The following is a 23,211-nucleotide window of genomic DNA, read 5'->3' as shown; positions in this document are numbered from 1 at the left end:
GCAAACGCTTCAAAGGACCTGGTAACTTCGAAGGAGAAGAGACATATCTTTAAAAGCAGCAATGGAAACAAGAAAGACATGCAGCTTCTCTCGACACCAAGGAACATAGGATATGAGAAAAAACAGCCACTACCTGGAAGGACAGGAAGCACTGTCCTTAACAGGCAGTCAGATTTCACTTGGAGCAACAAGAGAACATTCAGAGAAGACCTTCAGGATATTGCCTGAAGTTTTGCTGATGATAAAGCACGTTCCAGGTGATAGAGAAGAAAGGATAGGGGAAACAATGTTAAGAAAGGGTAAAGAATTAGTGAGATTAAGATAGACAAGAGCCATTTGTTCAGTATTGATGGATAACTTTGGATATTAGCTGACTTCAGAGGCCACATTCATTTTACCTACATTCCACTCTTAAAATAGCCTTGATGCAAAATGACAAAATGTTTCAGTCAAAACGTGTAACAAATATCCAGGAAAACTCAAGATTAGAAACAAAGAGTTGTCAGAACAGAACTCATTAAAAATGATCAACGAAATCAAAACTACAGAATGGGTAAGAATTTGCTGGGTTAATATGGTTAAAAGGCGACGTCAGCACTGCAGACGATAGGAACAGCAGTTAAGATGCACAGATGCCAGCTAGAGGGCAGTCCTTGTGGCTGAATCAGTCGAAGGGGCCAGGCATGAATAAAACCTATAAACTGGAAAGGCACAGGGTAAGGGAAAGGTTGGTGGTAGTAAAATTAATTTCAAAACAGATGTGGTTGTATCTAGAAAATTCGTGTTACAGTGGGTTGATCACATAGAGTTCCATTGTTTCTCTCATGTAAACAAAGACAGGAAATGGGGATGCTTGGAAAGATCTATGGTGACCAAGCATCCAGCTCCCTCCAATAGTTACTGGTGAGACCAAGATGCTACTAGAGCACCAAACAATGTATCCAATTCCAGGCAGCAAGAAGAAGTAAAAGCAAGAGACCGACACAATCCCCCTCAGTAAGCTATCCTGGAAATCACACACAATGTTTCTTTACATCTCACTGGCCACAATAAGTCACATGGCCACATCTAACTGCATGGAAGATAGGAACATATAATTCTTTAGCTGGAAACTGAGATAGGGAGAAGTTCAGTAACTTTCTATTGTCACATGCTAGGCACTGATTTCATCTGACTCCACAACCTACACTCTCAGCCACTGTGCCACTGCCTACGAGTGAGTCTCTTCAGTCAGGCAAGAGGCATCAAGACCTGAATCAAGGCAGGGAAAGTGAAAACAGGTGGAAGAAACGGCTTCAAAAAATAATAAAGAGCTACTCTGGAAAACAATCTAGCAATTCCTCAAAAGTTCAAACATAGAGTTTACTCAGCAATTCCACTCCTAGATACACAGATAAAAGTAATGAAAACTCAAACACACAAAATTTTGTACTTGAATGCTCATACCAGTACTATTCATAACATTTCCAAAGTGAAAAGAAGCAAACGTCAACCAACTGATAAGCAGATAAAGTGTGATACAGACATGCAATGGACTATTACTCAGCAATAAAAAAGAAATAAAGTATTGCTATGCCACAGCATGGAGGAACCTTGAAAAATAATGCTAAGTGAAAGGAGTCAGTCACAAAAGATCACATATTGTATGATTCTGTTGATACAAATATTCAGAATAGTCAAATCCATAAAGGAAGAAAGCAGACCAGTGGTTGCAAAGGGCTGGGGTGGGAGCAGTGGAGGATGGGGGAAGTGAGAAGTACCTCTAAGAGGTTCAGAATTTCTTTTGGAGTGACTAAATCTGGTACCATCACTTCATGGGAAATAGATGGGGAAACAGTGGAAACACTGTCAGACTTTATTTTGGGGGGCTCCAAAATCACTGCAGATGGTGACTGCAGCCATGAAATTAAAAGACGCTTATTCCTTGGAAGGAAAGCTATGACCAACCTAGATAGCATATTGAAAAGCAGAGATATTACTTTGCCAACAAAGGTCCGTCTAGTCAAGGCTATGGTTTTTCCAGTGGTCATTTATGGATGTGAGAGTTGGACTGTGAAGAAAGTTGAGCGCCGAAGAATTGATGCTTTTGAACTGTGGTGTTGGAGAAGACTCTTGAGAGTCCCTTGGACTGCAAGGAGATCCAACCAGTCCATTCTAAAGGAAATCAGCCCTGGGTGTTCACTGGAAGGAAAACGATGCTAAAGCTGAAACTCCAATACTTTGGCCACTTCATGCGAAGAGTTGACTCATTGGAAAAGACTCTGATGCTGGGAGGGATTGGGGGCAGGAGGAGAAGGGGACGACAGAGGATGAGATGGCTGGATGGTGTCACCGATTCAATGGACATGAGTTTGAGTGAACTCCAAGAGTTGGTGATGGACAGGGAGGCCTGGCGTGCTGCAATTCATAGGGTCGCAAAGAGTCGGACACGACTGAGTGACTGAACTGAACTGAAATGTTCTAAAATTGATTACAGTGATGCTTCCACAACTCTATAGATATGTTAAGAACCACTAACCTATATGCTTTAAATGAGTAAATATACAGTGTGGTATAGTGTGTGAATATCTCAATAATGCTATTACAGGGAGAGAAAAAAAAGATAACCAAGAGATGATATAATCTGACTCCTCTGATTAGTTCAGCTCTATTCTAAAGTCAGAGAAGGAGAGATTATTGGGGCAAAGAACACTCTTGACCCCCAACATGAACATGGCTCTGTCCTTCCTTTAGAAAAGGAAAGCAGCAGAATGTCCACACAATGGCTCCATCTCACTGGGAGGAGTCTAACCCCCCCACGCCCAGGCCTCATGTCCTGTCATGGAAATGCAACAAGCCTGTCCTACCCTTCGCACTCGCTGAAACATTTCTCTCACCTTCTCCCTCCACACTACTAGAGAGCAGAGCAGACTTTATCTGACATAAAGAATACATGCAAAACAGAAGTTTACGGAGTCCCAAGAAAGGCTCTCAAAATAAAGAGTTTAAATGCAATACGAATAAGATTTCTTAATTTTGTTAGAGATGAAAGCACTGAAAGTTAGTGAACCCAGGATACACTTATATGCAAAAGAAGATATTAAATAATTCACTTAAATTATTTAAGTACAATATAACAGATACAGATGATAAATATCATCTCACTGATGAGATTAAAGATACTGTCTGGTAACAGAGTGGGGAAGAGAGACAAAGTATACTCTTCTGCAAAATACCATAGACAAACTGCAATCAAATCAAATAAGAAGACTTAAAGACTTTCTCACACCATGAAGACCAGTGAACTCAGACTGATTGATAATGCATTAAAGGGCAATGAGGATTTCCTTAAAAAGATGAACTGCATCTGGTACCTCTCTGTAACCTCATCAGTGTTTCCCACAGTGCCTTGCACATTTTACACGTAAATAAATATTTGCTAAACGAATATGTGCATTTACATAGAGAAGTACTTTCAACTAGACTGCCAAGACCAATAATGGTTGAGATCTTTAAAAGAAAACTGACAAATTTTTCCAAAATAATATTCCTGGAGGTCAAGAGGCAAACTTCAGATTGAATAGACAAATTTTAGTCTTTTGTGCTTCTCAAAACTTGTACTATTTCAAAGATAAAAGCAAAAAAAAAGGTCTCCACCTTCACTCAAATATTTCAACAAACACAATACAGTTTTCATGACTTTATGTTAAATGTTTAGTTAAGGGCAAACAAAATTCTCACCTGGTAACCATGCAAATTACTTAGTGTGTTCTAAGGGGAAAAAGTGTATACCACCATGCTTTTCTCATATTATTATTCATGCAGCAAGTTTGAAATTTTATGAAATACATTCAAAAGTGAAAATGTGTGCCCATATAAAATAACACTTCTTTTGTAAAAGCCAATAACATTCTCCCAAATCATCCCACCCTCTCCTCTCCCTCAGAATCCAAAAGTCCGCTCTACACATCTGTGTCTCTTTTGCTGTCTTGCATACAGGGTCATCGTTACCATCTTTCTAAATTTCATATATATGTGTTAGTATACTGTATTGATGTTTTTCTTTCTGGCTTACTTCACTCTGTATAACCGGCTCCAGTTTCATCCATCTCATTAGAACTGATTCAAATGTATTCTTTTTAATAGCTGAGTAATACTCCATTGTGTATACGTACCACAGCTTTCTTATCCATTCATCTGCTGATGGACATCTAGGTTGCTTCCATGTCCTGGCTATTATAAACAGTGCTGCGATAATTTGGGAAAATGGCATTGAAACATGTATACTATCATGTAAGAAACGAATCGCCAGTCTACGTTCGATGCAGGATGCAGGATGCTTGGGGCTGGTGCACAGGGATGATCCAGAGGAATGATGTGGGGTGGGAGGTGGGAGGGGGGTTCCTGTTTGGGAGCTCATGTACACTCGTGGCGGATTCATGTCAATGTATGCCAAAACCAATATAGTATTGTAAAGTAAAATAAAGTAAAAATGAAAATTAAAAAAATAAAAAATAAAAAAAAAGCCACTAACAGAAACACTAACAAAAATAAACATTAGGGAATTCTCATTTTTGTAAAAAAAAAGAATATCTTACATTCACTTTTCACTGACTCAATGGACATGAGTTTGAGCAAACTCCAGAAGCTAGTGGACAGGGAAGCCTGGCGTTCTGACAGTCCATGGGGTCACAAAGAGCCAGACGAGACTGAGCCACTGAACAACACCAACAAGGAACTCCTTATATTCACTTTTTAGAAAGACTTACTGAAGTACTCTATTAAATGGGACTGGCTGCTACGCTTAAATTATTAGGTGCACTAAGTTTTGCCTGCACTTGTCATGCCAAGCCTGTGTCTCCAAGCTAAAATCTAAGTCCGCCTCTACACATCTCATAAACACAAGGGAAGTTCCTGACATTCTTAATGCAGAGGTCAGTTAAAAGAATGGGTCCAGCCTCTCCTCTAACGAGGTGCCCCTTCTCCTCTGAGGCGTGGAGTCACACAGACGGAAGGCAAAAGGACCTTACAGGCATGAAAGAGCCTTAAGGAATCACCAACCTAGCTTCTGTCTTCACAGTAGGACCTACCCGCTGGGAGGACATCTGAATGACAGGAGACTTCCGCCATCACTGAAAGAAGCCACCTTGATCATATCCTCCTCCCAAATGATAGAAGGTGACAACTGCTAGTACCAGAAGCCTGGCTTCACTTGGGAGCTTAACAGTATCCCACAACTATGGAATCTGAACCTGCATCTTAAAAATACCTTTCGGTAATTCATATTGCCTTAATAGTAGAAAAGCAGTATTCTAACCTGAAAAAAAAAAAAAAGGTCATATCTGAAATGGAATTGCAAATAATTATTTTGAATATTAAGCCTGTTTGCTTTTAAAATATATAATCTTTGAAATGGCAAGCAGCAAAATTTAACATATCACGTGAAATAAAAGCTGTCATGATGCTGCTTTTTAGAAGATGATCAATATATTAAACTGATTCATCCCTAGCCTATAAAATTTAGGACAGAATACACATACACATATACACAACATATAATATTACATCATATTAAATACAGTCCAAAAGAAGCTAATCAGGAGAAATACAGAGTTGTAATCAATTACTAAACCATTTGTCTTCCCAGGTAGCTGAGTGGTAAAGAATCTGCTTGCCAATGCCAGAGACACAAGAGACACAGGTTCTATCCCTGGGTCAGAAGATCCCCTGGAGAAGGAAATGGCAACCCACTCCAATATTTTTGCCTGGGAAATTCCATGGACAGAGGAACCTGGTGGGCTCCAGTCCATGGGGGTCTCAAAGAGTTGAACACCACGGATCATGTATACGCACTAAACCAAGTATGTAACCACTGGAAAATTGTAAATTGGTAGCCATCATTTTATGTAAACGTATTTGAGAACACACTGATAAAGGAAGGTCTAATTTATTTCACCAACATGAAGCTTCAAATTTGAAACATCTAGTGAAGCATGCAATATAGGATTAATAATTATTGGTAAAGGTGACAGGATAGCCTTACAGGGGGCCTAAAAGGCACCCAGACTAAAAGAACAGAGGTACAAAAATGCTATCAGGAATAGAAGGAGACTTCATGATCAGGAGAAAGTCAAGGAGGAATAAAAGCAAAAGTGAGTTCTAAAGCATTCCTAGGACTACGCACAGCATGTGAAACAATTACTATTTTCTTAATAAGCTGCTATTCCTAAAAAATTCAAATTGATTTTAGAGGCTACAATTTCCCTTCAATGGAGCAATTTTGAAATGAAAGTGATGAGAAAAATAGAAAATGCAAATTATACAAGGGGAGTTGAGAGACCAGGGCTTTGTGAACAAGGCTGAGACTATTCCACTGGCTTCATGTGGTGAAGCGCATTAACAGGGAGCTGACATGACTGCAAAATGTCCACGTACACTATTAAGCTGAATGGGTTTTATTGCAGCTCAGTTGCAGAAACAAAAGGTACACGCAGAGATAGCTGTGCTTTGAACTGTGAAAAGTGTCAGTCGCTCAGTCATGTTCGACTCTGCAACTCCATGAACTGTTATAAACCAGGCTCCTCTGTCCATAGAATTCTCGAGGCAAGAATACTGGAATGGGTAGCCATTCCCTTTACCAGGGGATCTTCCTGACCCAGGGATCAAACCCTGGTCTCCTGCATTGTAGGCAGATTCTTTACTGCATGAACCGCCAGGGAAGCCCAGTGTTTTCCATTAACCTATGATAAAAGGCTGACTATGGGCTTCCCTGGGGCTTCCCTAGTGGCTCAGATGGTAAAGCGTCTGTCTGCAATGCAGGAGACCCAGGTTCAATCCCTGGGTTGGGAAGATCCCCTGTAGAGGGAAATGGCAGCCCACTCCAGTATTCTTGCCTGGAAAATCCCATGGACTGTGGAGCCTGGTAGGCTACCGTCCATTGGGTTGCAAAGAGTTGGACACGACTGAGTGACCTCACTTTCACTTTCACGGGCTTCCCTGATGGCTCAGAGGTAAAGAATCCACCTGCAATGCAGGAGATGCAAGAGATGCAGGTTCGATCCCTAGGGTCGAGAAGATCTCCTGGAGTAGGAAATGGCAACCCGCTCCAGTATTCTTGCCTGGGAAATCCCATGGAGACAAGTCTGGTGGCTTACAGTCCATTGATTTGCAAAGAGCCTGACACAACTTTAGCAACTAAACAACAACAACAATTTTGAAGCAATATTATGACATGAAAATACTCAAGAAAACTATCTTGAAAGATAAATCAACTTTCAGATATTTTTTCTCCCATGCTATACTGTTTTAACTTCATGTTATTTTTATAACAAATTCTTGAGCACTTTTAGGATGACAGCAAAGTTGAGAAGAAGGTACAGAGATCACCCATTCACTCCGTGGCCCCTGCACATTCATAGCCACTCCCATATCATCACACCCTCCACACCGCATTTGTTACAATCAGTGAACCTACATGCATGACACATTATAAGCACCTAAAGTCCACAGTTTACATCAGGGTTCACTTTTGCTGTTATACATTTTCCGAGCTTTCATAAATGTACAATAACATATATCTATCATTAAAGTGTCAAACAGAATATTTTCACCACCCTAAAAATCCTGGGCTCCACCTATTCATCCCTCCCCTCAACTCAACCCATAGCAACCATGGGTCTTTTTCTGCCTCTGCAGTTTTTCCTTTTCTGGAATGTGATATAATTGGAGTTGTACCGTACAGACAGACTTAACAGATTATCTTCTTTCATTTAGCAATATGCATTTAAGTACCTGCCTGTCTTTCATGGCTTCGTAGATCATTCCATTTTAGCAGTGAGTAATATTCTTTCCTCAACCATATCCAGTAGATATTAGCAGATAGTAATATTAGTAGATACTAAAGAAATGAATAATTTCTGTTACAGCATTTTTTTTATTTCTAGCATTTCTTCTGGTTTCTTTCTTAGGATTTCTGTCTCTCTGCTAGTATTGTCCTTCTGTTTTTATATACTGTCTACTTCATCCATAAGAACCCTTAACATATCCATCACAGCTGTTTTAAATTCCCAGTCTGGTAATTCCAATATCTCTGTTATATCTGGTTCTGACACTTCTTTCTCTTCAAACTGTGTTTGTCCCCTTTTGGTATGCCTTATGATTTTTTCTTCTTGATAGCTGGATATGATGTCCTGGGTAAAAGGAACTGCTGTAAATAGACCTTTAATAATGAAGTAGTGAGTCGTAGGGCAAAAGTGAGTCATAGGGCAAAAGCAGTCTCGTGATCAGGCTTCTGCCTTTTAATGAGCCAGTGCTTCTGGACTGTGAACATCACAAGTGCATCACAAGTGTTTCTTGGGGTTGTTTTTCTGTTGTTGTTTTGGTCTCTTTAGGTGAGAGAATGGCTAGCGTGGACTGGAGTTGGATATTTCCCTCTTCCCACATGGAAGGCAGAGAGGAGGTTAGTATTTCCCATCTACTGGAGCTGACTGGAGTGGGTGTTTCCCTTCCTCCAGGTCCATTAGGCTCCAGTAACACTCCAGCAGGTTAGGATATGATAAGCTAATTTCTTCTGAGGGAAGCATTGTTAGGGAGTGCAAAGTGCTCTGGTGTTTTTCAGAATGGCTCCTCTTCCCCTCCCCCTGCCAGAAGCATGAGGGAATTTTTCTCCAACATTTACTGTAAGAACCTGGTCAAGCTCCCAGAGGTAAAATTCAAAAAGTATGGGCTGCCTCCCGTGACTAGGTTCCCCTGAAGTTTTTAATCCTCAGATTAAAAAGAGCCTAATATTGTAAGTCAACTATATATCAATAAAAAATTAATTTTAAAAAGCCATTCAATAAGACCACTAAGATTATAGTCATATTTTATGCTATAATTTTCATCATTGCCTTTTTTCTCCTTTATTTATTTATTTATTTTTAAGAAATAAAAGGCAAAGAAACTCCTCTGTGTCACTCCATGGACTGTAGCCTGTCGGGCTCCTCTGTCTGTGGAATTGTCCAGGCAAGAATACTTGAGTGGGTAGCCATTCCCGTCGCCAGGCCATCTTTCCAACCCAGGGATCAAATTTGGGTCTCCTGCATTGTAGACAGATTCTTTACCATCTGAGCCACCAGGGAAGCCCATATTTAAGGTACATAATCTCAGTGGTAAGCCTGCAGTGCAGGAGATGAGGGTTCAATCCCTGGGTCGGAAGACCCCCTGGAGAAGGAAATGGCAACCCATGCCAGTGTTCTTGCCTGGAGAATCCCATGGACAGAGGAGCCTGATGGGCTACATACAGTCCATGGGGTCACAAAGAGTCAGACATGACTGAGCAGCTAACACTTTCACACTTTGAATCCTAAAAATGGTTCAATTCCTCAGTGACTAAATTTATGTCATCAGTTTAAGAAGTCATTCATTGATTTATTCATTTAACAATTACATGTTAAGCCAGATACTATTTTGGCAGTGAGAAATAAGCACCGAACATTACAAAAACAGTACCTGCCTTCACAAAGCTTAGTCTTCAGCTGTAAAATAATTTAACAAGGCAACTAAAACACAGTATGTCAAGTGTTTTTTTTAATAACTAAGTTTTGCAACTACACCAGAAATGACTTGCACTTCAAGTTTTCATTTCAGATCCATTTGCTAAAAGTCCTTGAGGTATTTAGACAACTTTAAGAAACAAAAACATGGTTAACAACATGAAACAGTTGTGCTATTTTATGACTTCTAAAGATTGAAGGCAGGAAGAGAAGCGGATGACAGAGAATGAGATGGCTGGATGGCAGCACTGACTCAATGGACGTCAGTTTGAGCAAGCTCTGGGAGCTGGTGATGGACAGGAAAGCCCGGCGTGCTCAGTCCATGAGGTCACAAAGAGTCGGACATGACTGAGCGACCAACTGAACTGATGACTTCTAATGTTGATACAGTACAAATTCCTGCTGCTGCTAAGTCGCGTCAGTTGTGTCCGACTCTGTGCAACCCCATGGACTGCAGCCTACCAGGCTCCTCCATTCATGGGATTTTCCAGGCAGGAGTACTGGAGTGGGATGCCATTGCCTTCTCCGGTACAAATTCCTAGCCACTTTCAAATTCTTGCTACTCTCAGGCTACTGCAGTTTAGATGGAAAACTTAAGATTAAAAAAAAAAAAGGCAAAAGAAGCAAAATGAAAAATACTAGCCATGCAATAAAATAACTAACACACTCTAATTTTATTCAGTTAATTATCCCGGGCAGAAAAGGAAAAACAGACTATGAATTACATGGTATCTGTGAGTGTATTCTTTGGAAAATACTGAAAAATGAAAACATTCACATGGAAAGAAATGGCTTTATATCCACCATTCCCTTTTTTTTTTTCAGAAACTGAAATTCATAAATGTCACAAAATTCCATTTTGATTTACAAATGACATTTGTAAATCAAAAGAAACTGGTAATAGTCAATGAATATGATACTAGTTTTTTTTTAATGTTTGGGGCAGCTGAATATCAATATCACAGTATCTTAAGACATACTTCCTTAGATTAATTCAGTGATCATTTTCAAAGCAAAGCTTTCTTTCAGAGCTATAAAAAGAAAATATTTCTAGGTAACCAAAAAGAGTCATTAAACTGGAAAACACTGATAATATTAAACTCTAAAAATAATGTATGTAATAATCGTATAAAGTTTTAAAACATCCCAGTAACAATGTTTTTAAAGCTCAGAAACTCAAATATTATTTTAAGATTATTATTATAATCCATTCTACCCTAGGATAAAATAACTCTCTAAACGGTATATACTACCTTCATCCATCCTTTCTTTTCCCAAAGGAATGGCAAAAACAGAAATGCAGTATTTTTACTGCAGTCATAGGAACATTAGTTCAATATATATGGAATTAAAATTCTAAATACCATAAATAACAAAATACGGTATTTTTTCACCCTACTGAGTAAATTCAAGATATTTGCTAATTATCTATTCTCCAAATTTATGAATTACTATAGTAAAATGTGAAGCAAAACTGTTCAAAATCAGTTAAACTCAGTCTTGATGTGCTAAAATGATTAACAACACCATCTTAAAGATAACCCCACATCTGAAACACGTGGTATCTCCATGATTTCAGGGCACAAATCCTTCTATCCATCAAAGTAAATGGAAGGTTAGAGAGGTTAATAGAGACAGAGCGTCTGTAATAGACTTCTGCATTTCATCCCCACTCAATATACTCCGATGATCACTGAGCTATTTGTAATGTTCTTATGAATCGATGCTCCCTTTACATTCCAGATAGAAGCTAGAAGCCACTGCGTGAAGCAATAAAGCTCACCTTTGCAATCCTCATCAAGCTGATCGGATGATTAAATCTATGTGAGGCTTCATAAACAATTGAAGTGCAGGCACAACTTTAATTAAAAACTCAAATGGCACTGCTAAACACCTAAATAAAACATGAACAAGTACAACAGCCACCTGCAAAGAGCAACGGCAATTTCCAGCCTCTGTCTACCGAAGAGATTTTTCTCCATTCAGATGCACAGTCACCCTGGCTGTATGATCCCTGGGATAGCAGTAGCAGTCAATAATTTAAAATCATGGAAACAAATGTTGAATATATACTTACACTTTACTATGAACTGCACAGTAGCCACCAAAAATTGCTCCAGACCGAAAATAACAAAGTGCTCTCATATGCTAGGATGGCGCCTAATTCTCTTTAATTTATTTTATTTATTCACTTAGTTTATTTGGCTGTGCCAGGTATTAGTTGCAGCACATGGGATCTAGTTCCCTGACCAGGGATCAAACTTGAGTCACCACCACAAAGTCTTAGCCCTTAAACCTCCAGGGAAGTCCCTGGCACCCAATTCAATCCTAACTTTTCATAAAAACTTACCATTGGGGGAAAAAAAAAAAAAAAGCTCATATGGTAGATTGCTGATAAACAGGGTCAATTTATTCTTCACTCTGATTGCATGGCTGATGAAGGGTAATCCTGGGATGACATGACTTTTTGGTTCATCCCTGACAGAAGGAAAATTTCTGGAAGATTAAGACCACAGAGCTGGTTGGATAAGTCACTGTCCAAGTCAGAAGGCAGAGTCAGAAAGATTTGTGCTGGAGAGCAATATGCAGAGCCTGGAGCAGAAAGTCCCTTTTGTTTTCTTTTAGTAGTCTACCTTGAAATCAAATTTCCTGGTGCTAGGTCGACTTTGTTGTTTTAAGTGACAGAGTCTGACAGTATACTGTTATATTTTCCATTCATACTTCGGCTCCTCTCAGGGTCATATAATCCTGACTGTTCTAGTCAGCCCTACGTAGAGAAAAGATGAAGGATTTAAGTCAGAAAGCACTCGGGTTGAACATTTAGCTCCGTCTCTTATGAGCTGTGTGATCTTGGAAAAGTTGCTTTTCCTCTGTGTAGGTCCATTTCTTCACTTACTAAATGAAGATAATAAAATTTCTCACATGACTGTTTTGAGAAGTAAATGAGATGGCATATGTGATAGTTCAGATACTCAAAAAATAAAATATGTTAGTTCCCAACTCTTCTCCTTATCTTAAATATATCCTTCATTCCAGATTGCTCTTCCTACTGTTCTCTCCTTCTCAGAGGTAGATAATCCATGCCCTATCCTTGCTGCCTCCCAACCATAATGCAACAGAAAGTATAATCAACTGAAAGAACGTTTAACCAGGAAACAACCCAGAAGTTCCCTGACAGGAGAATGAATGAAGTGTGATATAACCTATACAGTGGACTGTCATACAGCCATGAAGATGAATGGCCTACAGCTACATGCAATGACAGATGACTCTTGAAACTGCAATGCTGACTACCCAAAATATCCCATTCTATACATTCAGCAATGATACCACTTTATAGCACTCAAGAAATAAGAGACATCTGGGTTTAAGCGTATATACATTTGTACTAAGCACAGAAACATCTCAGATACCCCGATTCATAGTCAGTGTTTTCACAGAAATTTATTCCTGTTGAATACACACTTAGATTGAAATGTATACTACAACATTCATGGACACACTGAACAAAAGCAACATTCTTCTGTTCTAATACTGTAGATTTTTTTTCTTTAAAATAAAGCCAGCAACATAGACCACCTTTCATTTACCTACCTTGAATTCAAATCACAATGATGGCTCTAAATGGAAAATTTTTTTCCTTTTTGTTAGAAAAGCTTTCCACATACTGTGGCAACCACAGCTGTTTAGGTCAGCAGCATCATGGCAACTATGAAAGGTCAGCAATTTAGCTCTTTCATATTGAGGTCTCAGCTGTAGATCCCATCTGTGCTGACTTCAGGCTGAAGGGAATAAATTTCTTCCAGTTTAAAAACTGAAACATATGCTGCAATAATTAAAGGTTTCTAGAGCCAGTTCAGCAGTGCCAGGGATGCTGAAGCTGAGGACCTGTGAACACACCAGAGGACTTCCCATAGGGCACCCACCTGCTAAACAAAGGATACTTCCGAAGGCACAGCACTAAGGTCCCCATGTCCAAAAAGGCAGAAAGAAACCAGTCCCACACCCTCCATGTGTTTTCTATACCTTATAACAGACTCCCTCCTGCTGAAACAGAGGGTGGCGGTTTTGCAAGTCCAGCATTTTCTCTTTGCATCTCCTTTACTTACCTAGGCCTGCACTAATACTAGACACATGTGGCTATTCACATTTAATTAAAATTCAATAAAATTTTTTAATTAACTTCCTCAGTCACACTAGCTACATTTCAAGTGCTCAAGTACAACATATGACTACTGGCTGTTTACCATACAGAACATTAAAGAGAGTACTTCTGAACAGTCCTGATCCAGACACTAATGCATATTTAAAACAAAACCAGGGCTTCTGGTAGCTCAGCAGTCAAGAATCCGCCTGCCAAAGCAGGAGACACAGGTTCAATCCCTGGACCAGGAAGGTCCCACATGCCGCAGGGCAACTAAGCCTGAGCACCACAACCGCTGAGCCTGGGTTCTAGAGCCAGGGAGTCGCAGCCACCAAAGCCCCCGTGCTGGAGTCTGTGCTCTGCGACAGGAAAAGCCACCTCAATGAGAAGCCTGCGCTCCGCACCTGGAAAGCAGCCCCTGCTCACTGCAACTAGAGCAGCCTGCGCAGCAAGGAAGACCCAGCACAGCCAAAACTCAATCGACAAACACTAAGTTATTCAAAACAAAACCTTCACCACACTGCTGACTATAAAAATCCTAGGGTCAGCCAGAAAATGTCAAGGATTAGTCACCCAGCACAGTTACCTGAGGTTTTTCCAGGCTTGGGTGTTCGAGGCTTCTCTTGGAACTGTCTGTATATGTCCATTTCATGGTTTAGCGGTGCCCAGTGATGAGAAAGAATGGACCCCTGGAGCTGCATGGTTGAGTCTGACTCTCTAAACCGTGACTCTCTGAGTTACTCACCCTGTCTCATTTTCCTATATGTAAAAATGAAGTCAATAGTAACAACTTCATAGATCTGTTTAAAAATTAAATGATACAATACTTATAAAACTATTAGTACCACACTTTGTACATGTTAAGAGCTCTATAATTGTTATCTATTAACCATTATTATCGTTGCCAAAAGTAGAGAAAGGAAATATGATGAATTTTATCCATTAGAATCTATTTAGAGCTCTGGTAAAGATTCTCTATGAGAGAAAATAAAAAATACATGATCTTATTTCATTTTCTGCACTGTATATTTACAAATTAATCATTTCCTGTCTCACTTTTTACAGGCCTGTTCACTGTGCTCACAAGTCTTGTATACACACCATGTGCATAGTGCTATGTGTCAAGAACTGCTCAAAGCACATAGCATGTGGCCACTAACGAAATCCTCACAGCAGTCCCACAAGGTAAGTACCTCGATGTACCTCTCCCCTTCCAGATGAGAAGCCAGAGACGCTGAGAGGTTCCGTAACCCATGCAAGATCATGCAGCTTGGAAGTGGCAGTGACTGGATTGGAATGCAGGCAATCTGGACCCAGAGTTTCTGCTCGCAGGCATTATGCAATATTTCCCTATACGCTGAAAGTTTCCTTCCCAAACAAACAAAGCATTTCCAAGCTAGCTGTTAGGTAATATTATTAGAAACAGACAGCTTATTTAATGGGCTTGGCAATGACAGGGAAGGGGGAAGTCTCTTGGGATTTGGATGTGACCACAGCAGTAATCACTATCTGGACTTCTAACCCCCCTGGCAAATGTGGAAGGAAACAAGCTCTGCTCAGGAGGGTTGGCACGGATCCCTGGGAGGTGTGGGAGCAAGCTGTGAGGGTGGATCGGATTTCACAATGAGTGGTTGCGGGGGAGGAACCACAGGCATTCACCCTGCAGGAGACAAGGGTGCTTACATCCCACAGTACATGTCACAATCCCACACAGCTTTCAGCTAGCACATTTTGGTCTAGAACCAAATTCCTTTTTACATATGGGCAGAAGCAATCCTTGCATTGTTTTAGTAATTTAACATGCTGAATTTTCCAGGATTGCTATTACTAGGCAAACTAAAGAAAATTAATACTTTTTTGTCCAAAGCTTTACCAAGAGTTGCTCAAGATTTCAGACGATAATGTCATGCTATTTGAATCACCAACTCAGTACATTCCTATCAGTCTTCATTAGAACTGCATATTTATAGTAATTCTTCTATGAATTCTAATCATGCCTAAACATTCATATAAGGCAACATGTACTATTTTATGATAACTTCCCATTTATTTCTCCTTTATTGTATTATTTGGGCATTATATTTGTATTTTGAAATAATGTATATAAGTAGCTGTCTTAGCTAAGATTTTTTTTCCTTCAGGATAGTCTGTGTGTCTGTTTCCAAATACATGTTTACAAAAAGGGGACATAGTTCTGTGAAACAAGCTGGTGGTGCACAGAATGGAGCCATGTGATACCCACCGTGCTGCTTCCCATCAATATTTTACTATCCTCAGAGCTCCATATCCCCTACACCAGCTTTCTGACTGCCCAGGATAAACAAAGGGAAAAATGAAACTTGCAAGTTCTCCATAGAGTCCTGGTCCCTCCCTATCCTAATCCCTACCCTGAAGCAAGTCTGCGGAAGAGAAACTACTATCCCTCCTCTTTCATTTTTTTTTTTTAATTTTAAAAATTTTTTTTAATTTTATTTTTTATTATCACTGCCTTCCAGGCTGAGCCATCTTGGTTTGAATTTACCATTCTCAGCACATCCCCAAGAAGCTACAGAAAAGGCACATGACCTTAGATTGATCACCATCAAATCACCTCAAATTCTCAGCATCTTTACCCACTAGGTGAATAAGAATGACTTCACAATCCCTTGGGTAGTTCCTCCAGCACTCTCCCAGCCTGCATATAGTTTACTGATATTGCTATTTCCATCACCAAATCAAAGACAAAACACAGGATGTATATTTCATTTCCCTGACCTACCAGGCATCTCTTTAGTTTCTTACCACATAGCATCTAATGAAAGCAATTCTGTTGCCTATTTTTTTTTATTTTCTATTTATTCTTTAGACATAAAACCTTAAAGCTCTCTAATACTTGATCTCTTCTCAATGCCTTCTGCTCATTTCCTATACTTTAGCCAAAAATAGGGCAAGCATTAAATAAAAAAAGATCCCAGTAAAACAAAACGGATTGAATGACAACTACTTAACATGTGTTGTAAAAGAATACTTGCTGAGTTTTAAGAGAAGGGGGTAGAGAACCCCCCTTCAGAAGATTTTCTGAATTTGCATTCCTAAATGGAACTAAGAACTGGAAAGAAAGGGAGAAGAGAAGAGCATAGCAGGCAGTTTTATAAGTTTGCTCTATACCAGACCTTCCAATCACCTGATAAGGAAGGTTACTGAACTTTTTAGTCTGAAAAAAATCAACACAGAGAGGTTAGACAGTTTGCTAAAGATCTTGCATATAAAAAACCAAACAAACAAAAAACCTCCACTATGACCGCCACCTCAGTGCTAGGATTATAAACCATGCTTGTCTAATTAGATTACACCTTTCTGCCTCTTGACAATAAGTATTAAACTGGTGCTAACAACATATCAGGAACTGTGCTATTTCTTATTTAATCACCATAATAACCCAATGAGATAGGTACCAAATTTAGCTCCATTATGCAAATGGGAAAACTGAGGCTAGAGAAAATAAATTAAGCTGCTCAAAACCATAGGAAATAGCACAGCTCATATTCGAACCCCAGAATCCATGCCCCTCATCATAAGACTATACCCTCTGCAAAGACTAAAATTCACTAGGCAAAACTGAGTCAACAGCTAATTTTCACCAGCCAAGATAACTAATGGAATTACAACAATTCTATTCCCAAAAGCAGAATTCCCAGGTGGCTCAGTGGTAAAGAATCTGCCTGCCAACGGAGGAGACACAGGTTCAGTGCCTGGGTAAGGAAGATCCCCTGGAGAAGGAAATGGCAACCCACGCCAGTGTTCTTGCTTGGGAAATCCCATGAACAGAGGAGCCTGGGGTGCAATGGTCCATGGGGTCAGGACTGAGTCACAGCTACATTCATGAGGTTGGATTAGCAAATCAAAATGGGACTTTTTAAAATGTAAGAATTAAAATTCTTAAAAATCATAACCACTAACCTTAAGGATTAAATATCCTCTTTTGACGTGCTATTGTAAATACCAAACATGAAGTGATTAAAGAGATAATTCCCTTTAATTGCTCTTTATGCATGGAAAGGGAGTAGCTGAGATTTAATGGTGTAACACAGAAGTGTCTCCCTATGTCTACCTCAATGGAAATCATTTTTCTACTTAGACCGCCAGGCTCCTCCTTAACCGTTTAGAATCAGAGAGAAGTGGCTTCAAAACACAAAACAGAGCAGGCAATCTCTTGAGAGACTGAGGGCGGAGGCATCACACAATTTTATAAACAAGGCCAACAGTGAGATGTTAAGGATATACAAATATATTAGAGAAGAGCAAAAGAGTCTAAATAAACCATTTTTAAGGGCATTGAGGGATTATTCTTAGAATATATGTTAAGAAAAGCTAAAAACATTATCCATTAAACTAACAAAGCCCTGACGTAAGAATCGGATATCCCAACTCGGCTTCGTGGACACAGAAAAATCCAGATAAGAAGAGAACCATTCCTCTTCTCCACACAGCTTAAGATTTAGAACAAATATGCTAGAAGAATTGATAGATTAATGTGTTCAGTTCAGTCGCACAGTCGTATCCAGCTTTTTGCGACCCCATCGGCTGCAGCATGCCAGGCTTCCCTGTCCGTCACCAACTCCAAGAACTTGCTCAAACTCATGTCCATCGAGTCAGTGATGCCATCCAACCATCTCATCCTCTGTCATCCCCTTCTTCTCCTGCCTTCAATCCTTCCCAGCATCAGGGTCTTTTCCAATGAGTCAGTTCTTCACATCAAGTGGCCAAAGTATAATGTGTGGTATCATGGAAACACTTCTTATTGTCAACACTGTGAAGGCTTTCATGTATATACTCTTTCTGTATCATATATGTAGACAGAATACATTTATACATATATGTATAGTCTCATATATGTTCACATACATATTTTCACAGGTAGAAACACATATGTAAATAGAAATACATGTGTGGATCGAGTAAGTGTAAATACTGGAGTCAGGTTTCTCAATCTATATTGGGCAAATCTGGTGAGCAGAAGAGCATTTGTAACAAAATGCTATTGTAATTTAAGGCTGATAACAGGTTTAGGAATATTTTATATTATTCTAATGAGAACTGTATCTAAACGAAGATAAAACTAATAAAACTAACTTAGAACTGTTAACCCAGATTTATTCTTAGTAATTTTTATCCAAAAACTACCACACCAATTTGTGATCTTTTCTTCTCTAAACTCAGGTAAGATTTATCGTCTCTAGGCTCAGGATTCCAGAGCTGGGAGAAGAGAGTCCTGTCTTATAAAAATAGGGATATTTTAGAACTTGGACAATGAAAATGGTAAAGCTCATCAAATTTCCACCAAAGATGGCTGATTCTCTTTCCAATCAACCATTTTTGCTGTTCTGCATAACCGCTTCTCTTCCTTAGTCTAAGCTAAAATTTTAGTGGGCACGATTCTTCCTGTTAATGTTTTCATTTTAATACTCTTTCTGAAGACTTCACCTTGAAGGCTTTCTGTTAGTGGGGATTTGATATATTAGAACAAGGCAGTGGATCAGAGATACGGAGGGGCTGAATCTTTCAGCTCCCTGGGAAACCATGCCAATTATGTGAACACCTTCTCTGGCCATTCATAAGACCAGGTTTGGATAGGGCCATAGATTCTTGAAAAGAAAACTAGAGCTCTTGGGGACTGCCCCAGTCATATCTGACTCTTTGCGACCCTATGAACTGTAGCCCACCAGGCTCCTCTGTCCATGACCAGGCAAGAATACAGGAGTGGGTTGCCATGCCCTCCTCCAGGGGATCCTCCTGACCAGGGGTCGAAGCAGCGTCTCATGTCCCCTGCAGTGGCAGGCAGGTTCTTTACCACTAGCGCCACCTGGGAAGCCCAACACAGCCACAGATCCCAGGATTAGGACATAAACATCTTTAGGAGGCTATTACTTTGCCCCACAGTTCATTTTTGTACTTGGGCTTTAATTTCCAAAAATACTTGTTTTATGAATTTAAAAAAAAAATTAAAAAAAAAACCGGGTTGCAGTAACTTTTCCCTAACAATAACAGAACAGTTTTTTGGTTGTCTCATTATGTTTTCTTCCTCTTGCATTGTTTATTTTCAGAAAGTTACTTAAAAAGAAAAAAGTTTGTTTTGTCTGTGTCCTTCATATTAATATGTTTCCTCAAAAGTCTAATGAACTTTGACTATCCCCTCTATGGTAGAATATTGAAAGCTGTTTTGAAGTCAATAAGCAAAAGAAAACTATTGAGTAGAAGGCTTCATTCTGGAGCAGCACTATCCAGTAGAAATATGGAATTTTAAGCTTTCTGGTAGCAACATTAAAAAGAAATGGGTTAAATTAATTTAAATAAATTTATTTAACCTACTATATCAAAAATATCATTTCAGGGGGACTTCCCTGGTGGTGCAGTGGCTAAGACTCTGAGCTCTTGGTGCAGGGGGCCTGGGTTCGATCCCTGGTCAGGGAACTAAGAGTTAGAATGCCACAACTAAGGATCCCTCTTGCCACAACTAAGACTCAGTGGAGCCAAATAAATACGTTAAAATAAAAAGAAAAGAAATATTATTTCAACATGTAATCACTATATCAATTATTGAGCAGCTTTATATTTTTCTCTTATGAAGTTTTTAAAATACAGAGTGAATTTTACTATCTAAAATCAGACCATCTATATTTCAATGCTCAGTAGCCTCACATTGCTCAGTGACTACCAAATTGGACAACGGAAGCCTTGAGTGATTTGGGGAAAGCCTGATTATGGGAAATGGGGCTGGTCAAAATTTCCCAGAAAAATAGAAAAGTGTCCTCCCACATCCTGCTGGGGGAGTATAAGCCCCTCTGCCACTGCTCTGGAATTCAAGTGTGCAAAGGGGTTACAACACAGTATAGACTGTCGCAACATCCCGCCCCTGCCAGTGTTCAGCCTGGCACCACTGCCTCAGCTATGCCTGATGCCCCTAGAGGGGCAATTCCCAGGCTATGCAGCATTAAGGAGACCTGAGGGTGGGGGGCATTAATTCTTTGTCGTTTCTTTCAACAGATCGCTGGCATCTTTCGAGATTCTTTCACAGGTTCAGGATGCTCGCAAATGCTCACTTTCTATCATCTGTTCAGATTTCAACTTTTTATTTCCTTTCGAAGTGAGTCTCTGACTTCTTAAATCAGCTTCTACAATTACATTGGGCGTTTTCTTCCTCCTATTTTTTACATTGTTTTCTGTTTATGCCAATTCTCCCTCCTCCTCTTGGGGAAAAAAAAATTTTCCTTTGTTATTTTTGTTGTATTTCAAGAGGGAACTGCAGTAAATGTAGGTATTTCCTCAGCCATTTTTAGCTGCCTTTTTTCTGCAGTTCCACACATCTCTCTTGGTGGTCATTTGGCCTGCTGATTCTGTCTGTGCCTACCACAGCCTCCCCTTCTCCCAGGTATCTGACTGACTTACTGAGTCCTTTTCATGTCCCAAACTCTGAGAATTCAGAAATGGACATGACCCCTGGTCTCTCAGTGCAGTGCAGGAAGATTCACAGAGGGTAAAGAAAGGAATGAACAGCTGGGTGATTCCAGTATGTGTGTTCTTTATCCCACAGTCCTGAACTGGGGTGTGTGTGTGTGTCCTCATATACCACATCCTGAACTGGCGTGTGTGTGTGTGTGTGTGTGTGTGTGTGTGTGTCCTCAGTCACATCCAACTCTTTCAGTGTGTGTGTTCTTTATACCACAATCCTGAACTGGGGTGTGTGTGTGTGTGTAGGTGTGTGTGTGTGTGTGTCCTCAGTCGTATCCAACTCTTTCAGTGTGTGTGTTCTTTATACCACAATCCTGAACTGGGGTGTGTGTGTGTGTGTGTGTGGGTGTGTGTGTGTGTGTCCTCAGTCATATCCAACTCTTTCAGTGTGTGTGTTCTTTATACCACAATCCTGAACTGGGGTGTGTGTGTGTGTGTGTGTGTAGGTGTGTGTGTGTGTGTGTCCTCAGTCGTATCCAACTCTTTCAGTGTGTGTGTTCTTTATACCACAATCCTGAACTGGGGTGTGTGTGTGTGTGTGTGTGTGTGTGTGTGTGTCCTCAGTCGTATCCAACTCTTGCCAAACCCATGAACTAACTGTAGCCCAACAGGCTCCTCTGTCCATGGGATTTCCCAGGCATGAATACTGGAGTGGATTGCCATTTCCACACCCAGGAGATCTTCCCACCTAGGGACCGAACCCTTGTCTCCTGCATCAGCAGGCGGATTCTTTACCTTTACCACTAACATCACCTGGGTGCTTTCAGAGCACAGAAGGAAGGTGTCCAGCTTCCCCAGGCAAGCTGCCTTCCTCCACTGCACATCTGGTCTTGTCTTCTCAGCATTACTTGCCTCGTTTTCTTTTTCTTCCATTTTCATTCTTTTAGGACTTCCAAGTTTGCAAAATTTCACATGTCTCCTACTCTGGGTCAGTCAGTTCCTTTCCCAACTACAGTGTCTCACAAGCTGATCACGTCTAGATTCCTCTGTCCACCTGACCCACACAGGTCTACCATGTACAACCTGGAGGCATGCCAGGCAACGCTCACTCCTGGGCAGAGAGAAAGCCCTGGGCTGATGGTGTGGTCTGGTTCAGTGTCTGTGAAATCAGTTGCTTTCTTCATTCAAAGACTAAAGAAAATGCTTAAATTTCCATCCCAGTAATTAATATGCTTTTTAAAATGTAAAATAGATAACATAAAATTTACCATTTCAACCAATTTTAAGTACAATTCACAAGGTTGTGCAATCATCAACACTGTTTTTGAAATTTTTAAATCATCCCCCTCAAAAAGTTCTATTACCATTAAGAAATGAGTTCCACTTTCTCCTTCCCACCAGGCCCTAGTAACCTCTGATCCACTTTCTGTCTCACTGAATTTGCTTGTTCTAGGTATTTCACATAAGAAAAATCATACCACGTTTGTCCCTTTGTGTTTGGCTTATTTCACTTAGCCTCCTGTTTTCAAGGTTCAATGCAGTAAAATATATCAGAACTTCATCTATTGGTTTTTGATCTTAGATAGTCATACTAATTTTCTCTTGAAACATTTTTATGTTTTTCAATGCAAAAATGAATTTTTTTCTCCTTTTTCTTTCATATTATATGACCTTCATAACAGTTTTTTTTTTTTCTTTAACTTTTCCCAGTGGATATTGCTATACTTGTGTGCTTATTGATTCATGCTGATGAATAGTAATTTCATGCAAGCTATCCTGGCATGTAGGGTTCATTTTTCATGTGATCTGCATAAAAACAGTGGTGGTGAATATTAATCAAGTAAGAATGCAGACCTGAATTTCAAAAAAAGCTTAATTAGAATACACAAGTCACATGAGCCATCCCACTGCAGGAAAAGTATGCTCCATATATTTGTAGCTTAAGACTTCTTGTTCCAACCTACGAATTGATATGTGTCACTGTAGGAATACGAAATGGGGGTGGGTGGGGCAGAACTGTTCCTCTCATGTGACATTCTCAAGACTGATTTTTATTATCAGGACCATATTTTACACCAAATTAAAATTGTTTTCCCAAGGACAAAAATATGGGTTTGTAACTAAAAA

At 39.9% G+C, this 23,211-nt stretch overlaps 1 protein-coding gene across 4 annotated transcripts in view; it reads right to left on the bottom strand.

Moving 5' to 3' along the window:
• The window catches only part of SMYD3 (SET and MYND domain containing 3), a 741,121-nt gene that overhangs the window by 605,370 nt on the left and 112,540 nt on the right, over positions 1 to 23,211 (bottom strand). The window contains exons 1-2 of one of the 4 annotated variants that reach the window (XM_013970114.2): positions 14,850 to 14,937; positions 14,243 to 14,415 (exon numbers count right to left, since the gene is read on the bottom strand). The exons of 1 other annotated variant lie outside the window; for it this stretch is intronic. Coding sequence is in view for 1 of the 3 variants with exons in the window: in XM_013970112.2 (XP_013825566.1) it covers positions 14,850 to 14,911 (62 nt within the window). In the remaining 2 variants the exon portion in view is untranslated. Of the gene's footprint in view, positions 1 to 14,242; positions 14,416 to 14,849; positions 14,939 to 23,211 lie in introns of those variants that run through there. 2 more of the 4 variants (XM_013970115.2, XM_013970112.2) reach the window with 2 other exon arrangements.

This window comes from Capra hircus, chromosome 16, assembly GCF_001704415.2.
Source record: "Capra hircus breed San Clemente chromosome 16, ASM170441v1, whole genome shotgun sequence".
In the NCBI taxonomy this organism is placed as follows: domain Eukaryota; kingdom Metazoa; phylum Chordata; class Mammalia; order Artiodactyla; family Bovidae; genus Capra; species Capra hircus.
Note: the sequence above shows the minus strand (reverse complement) of the source record. Positions and strands in the feature narration are given on the sequence as shown.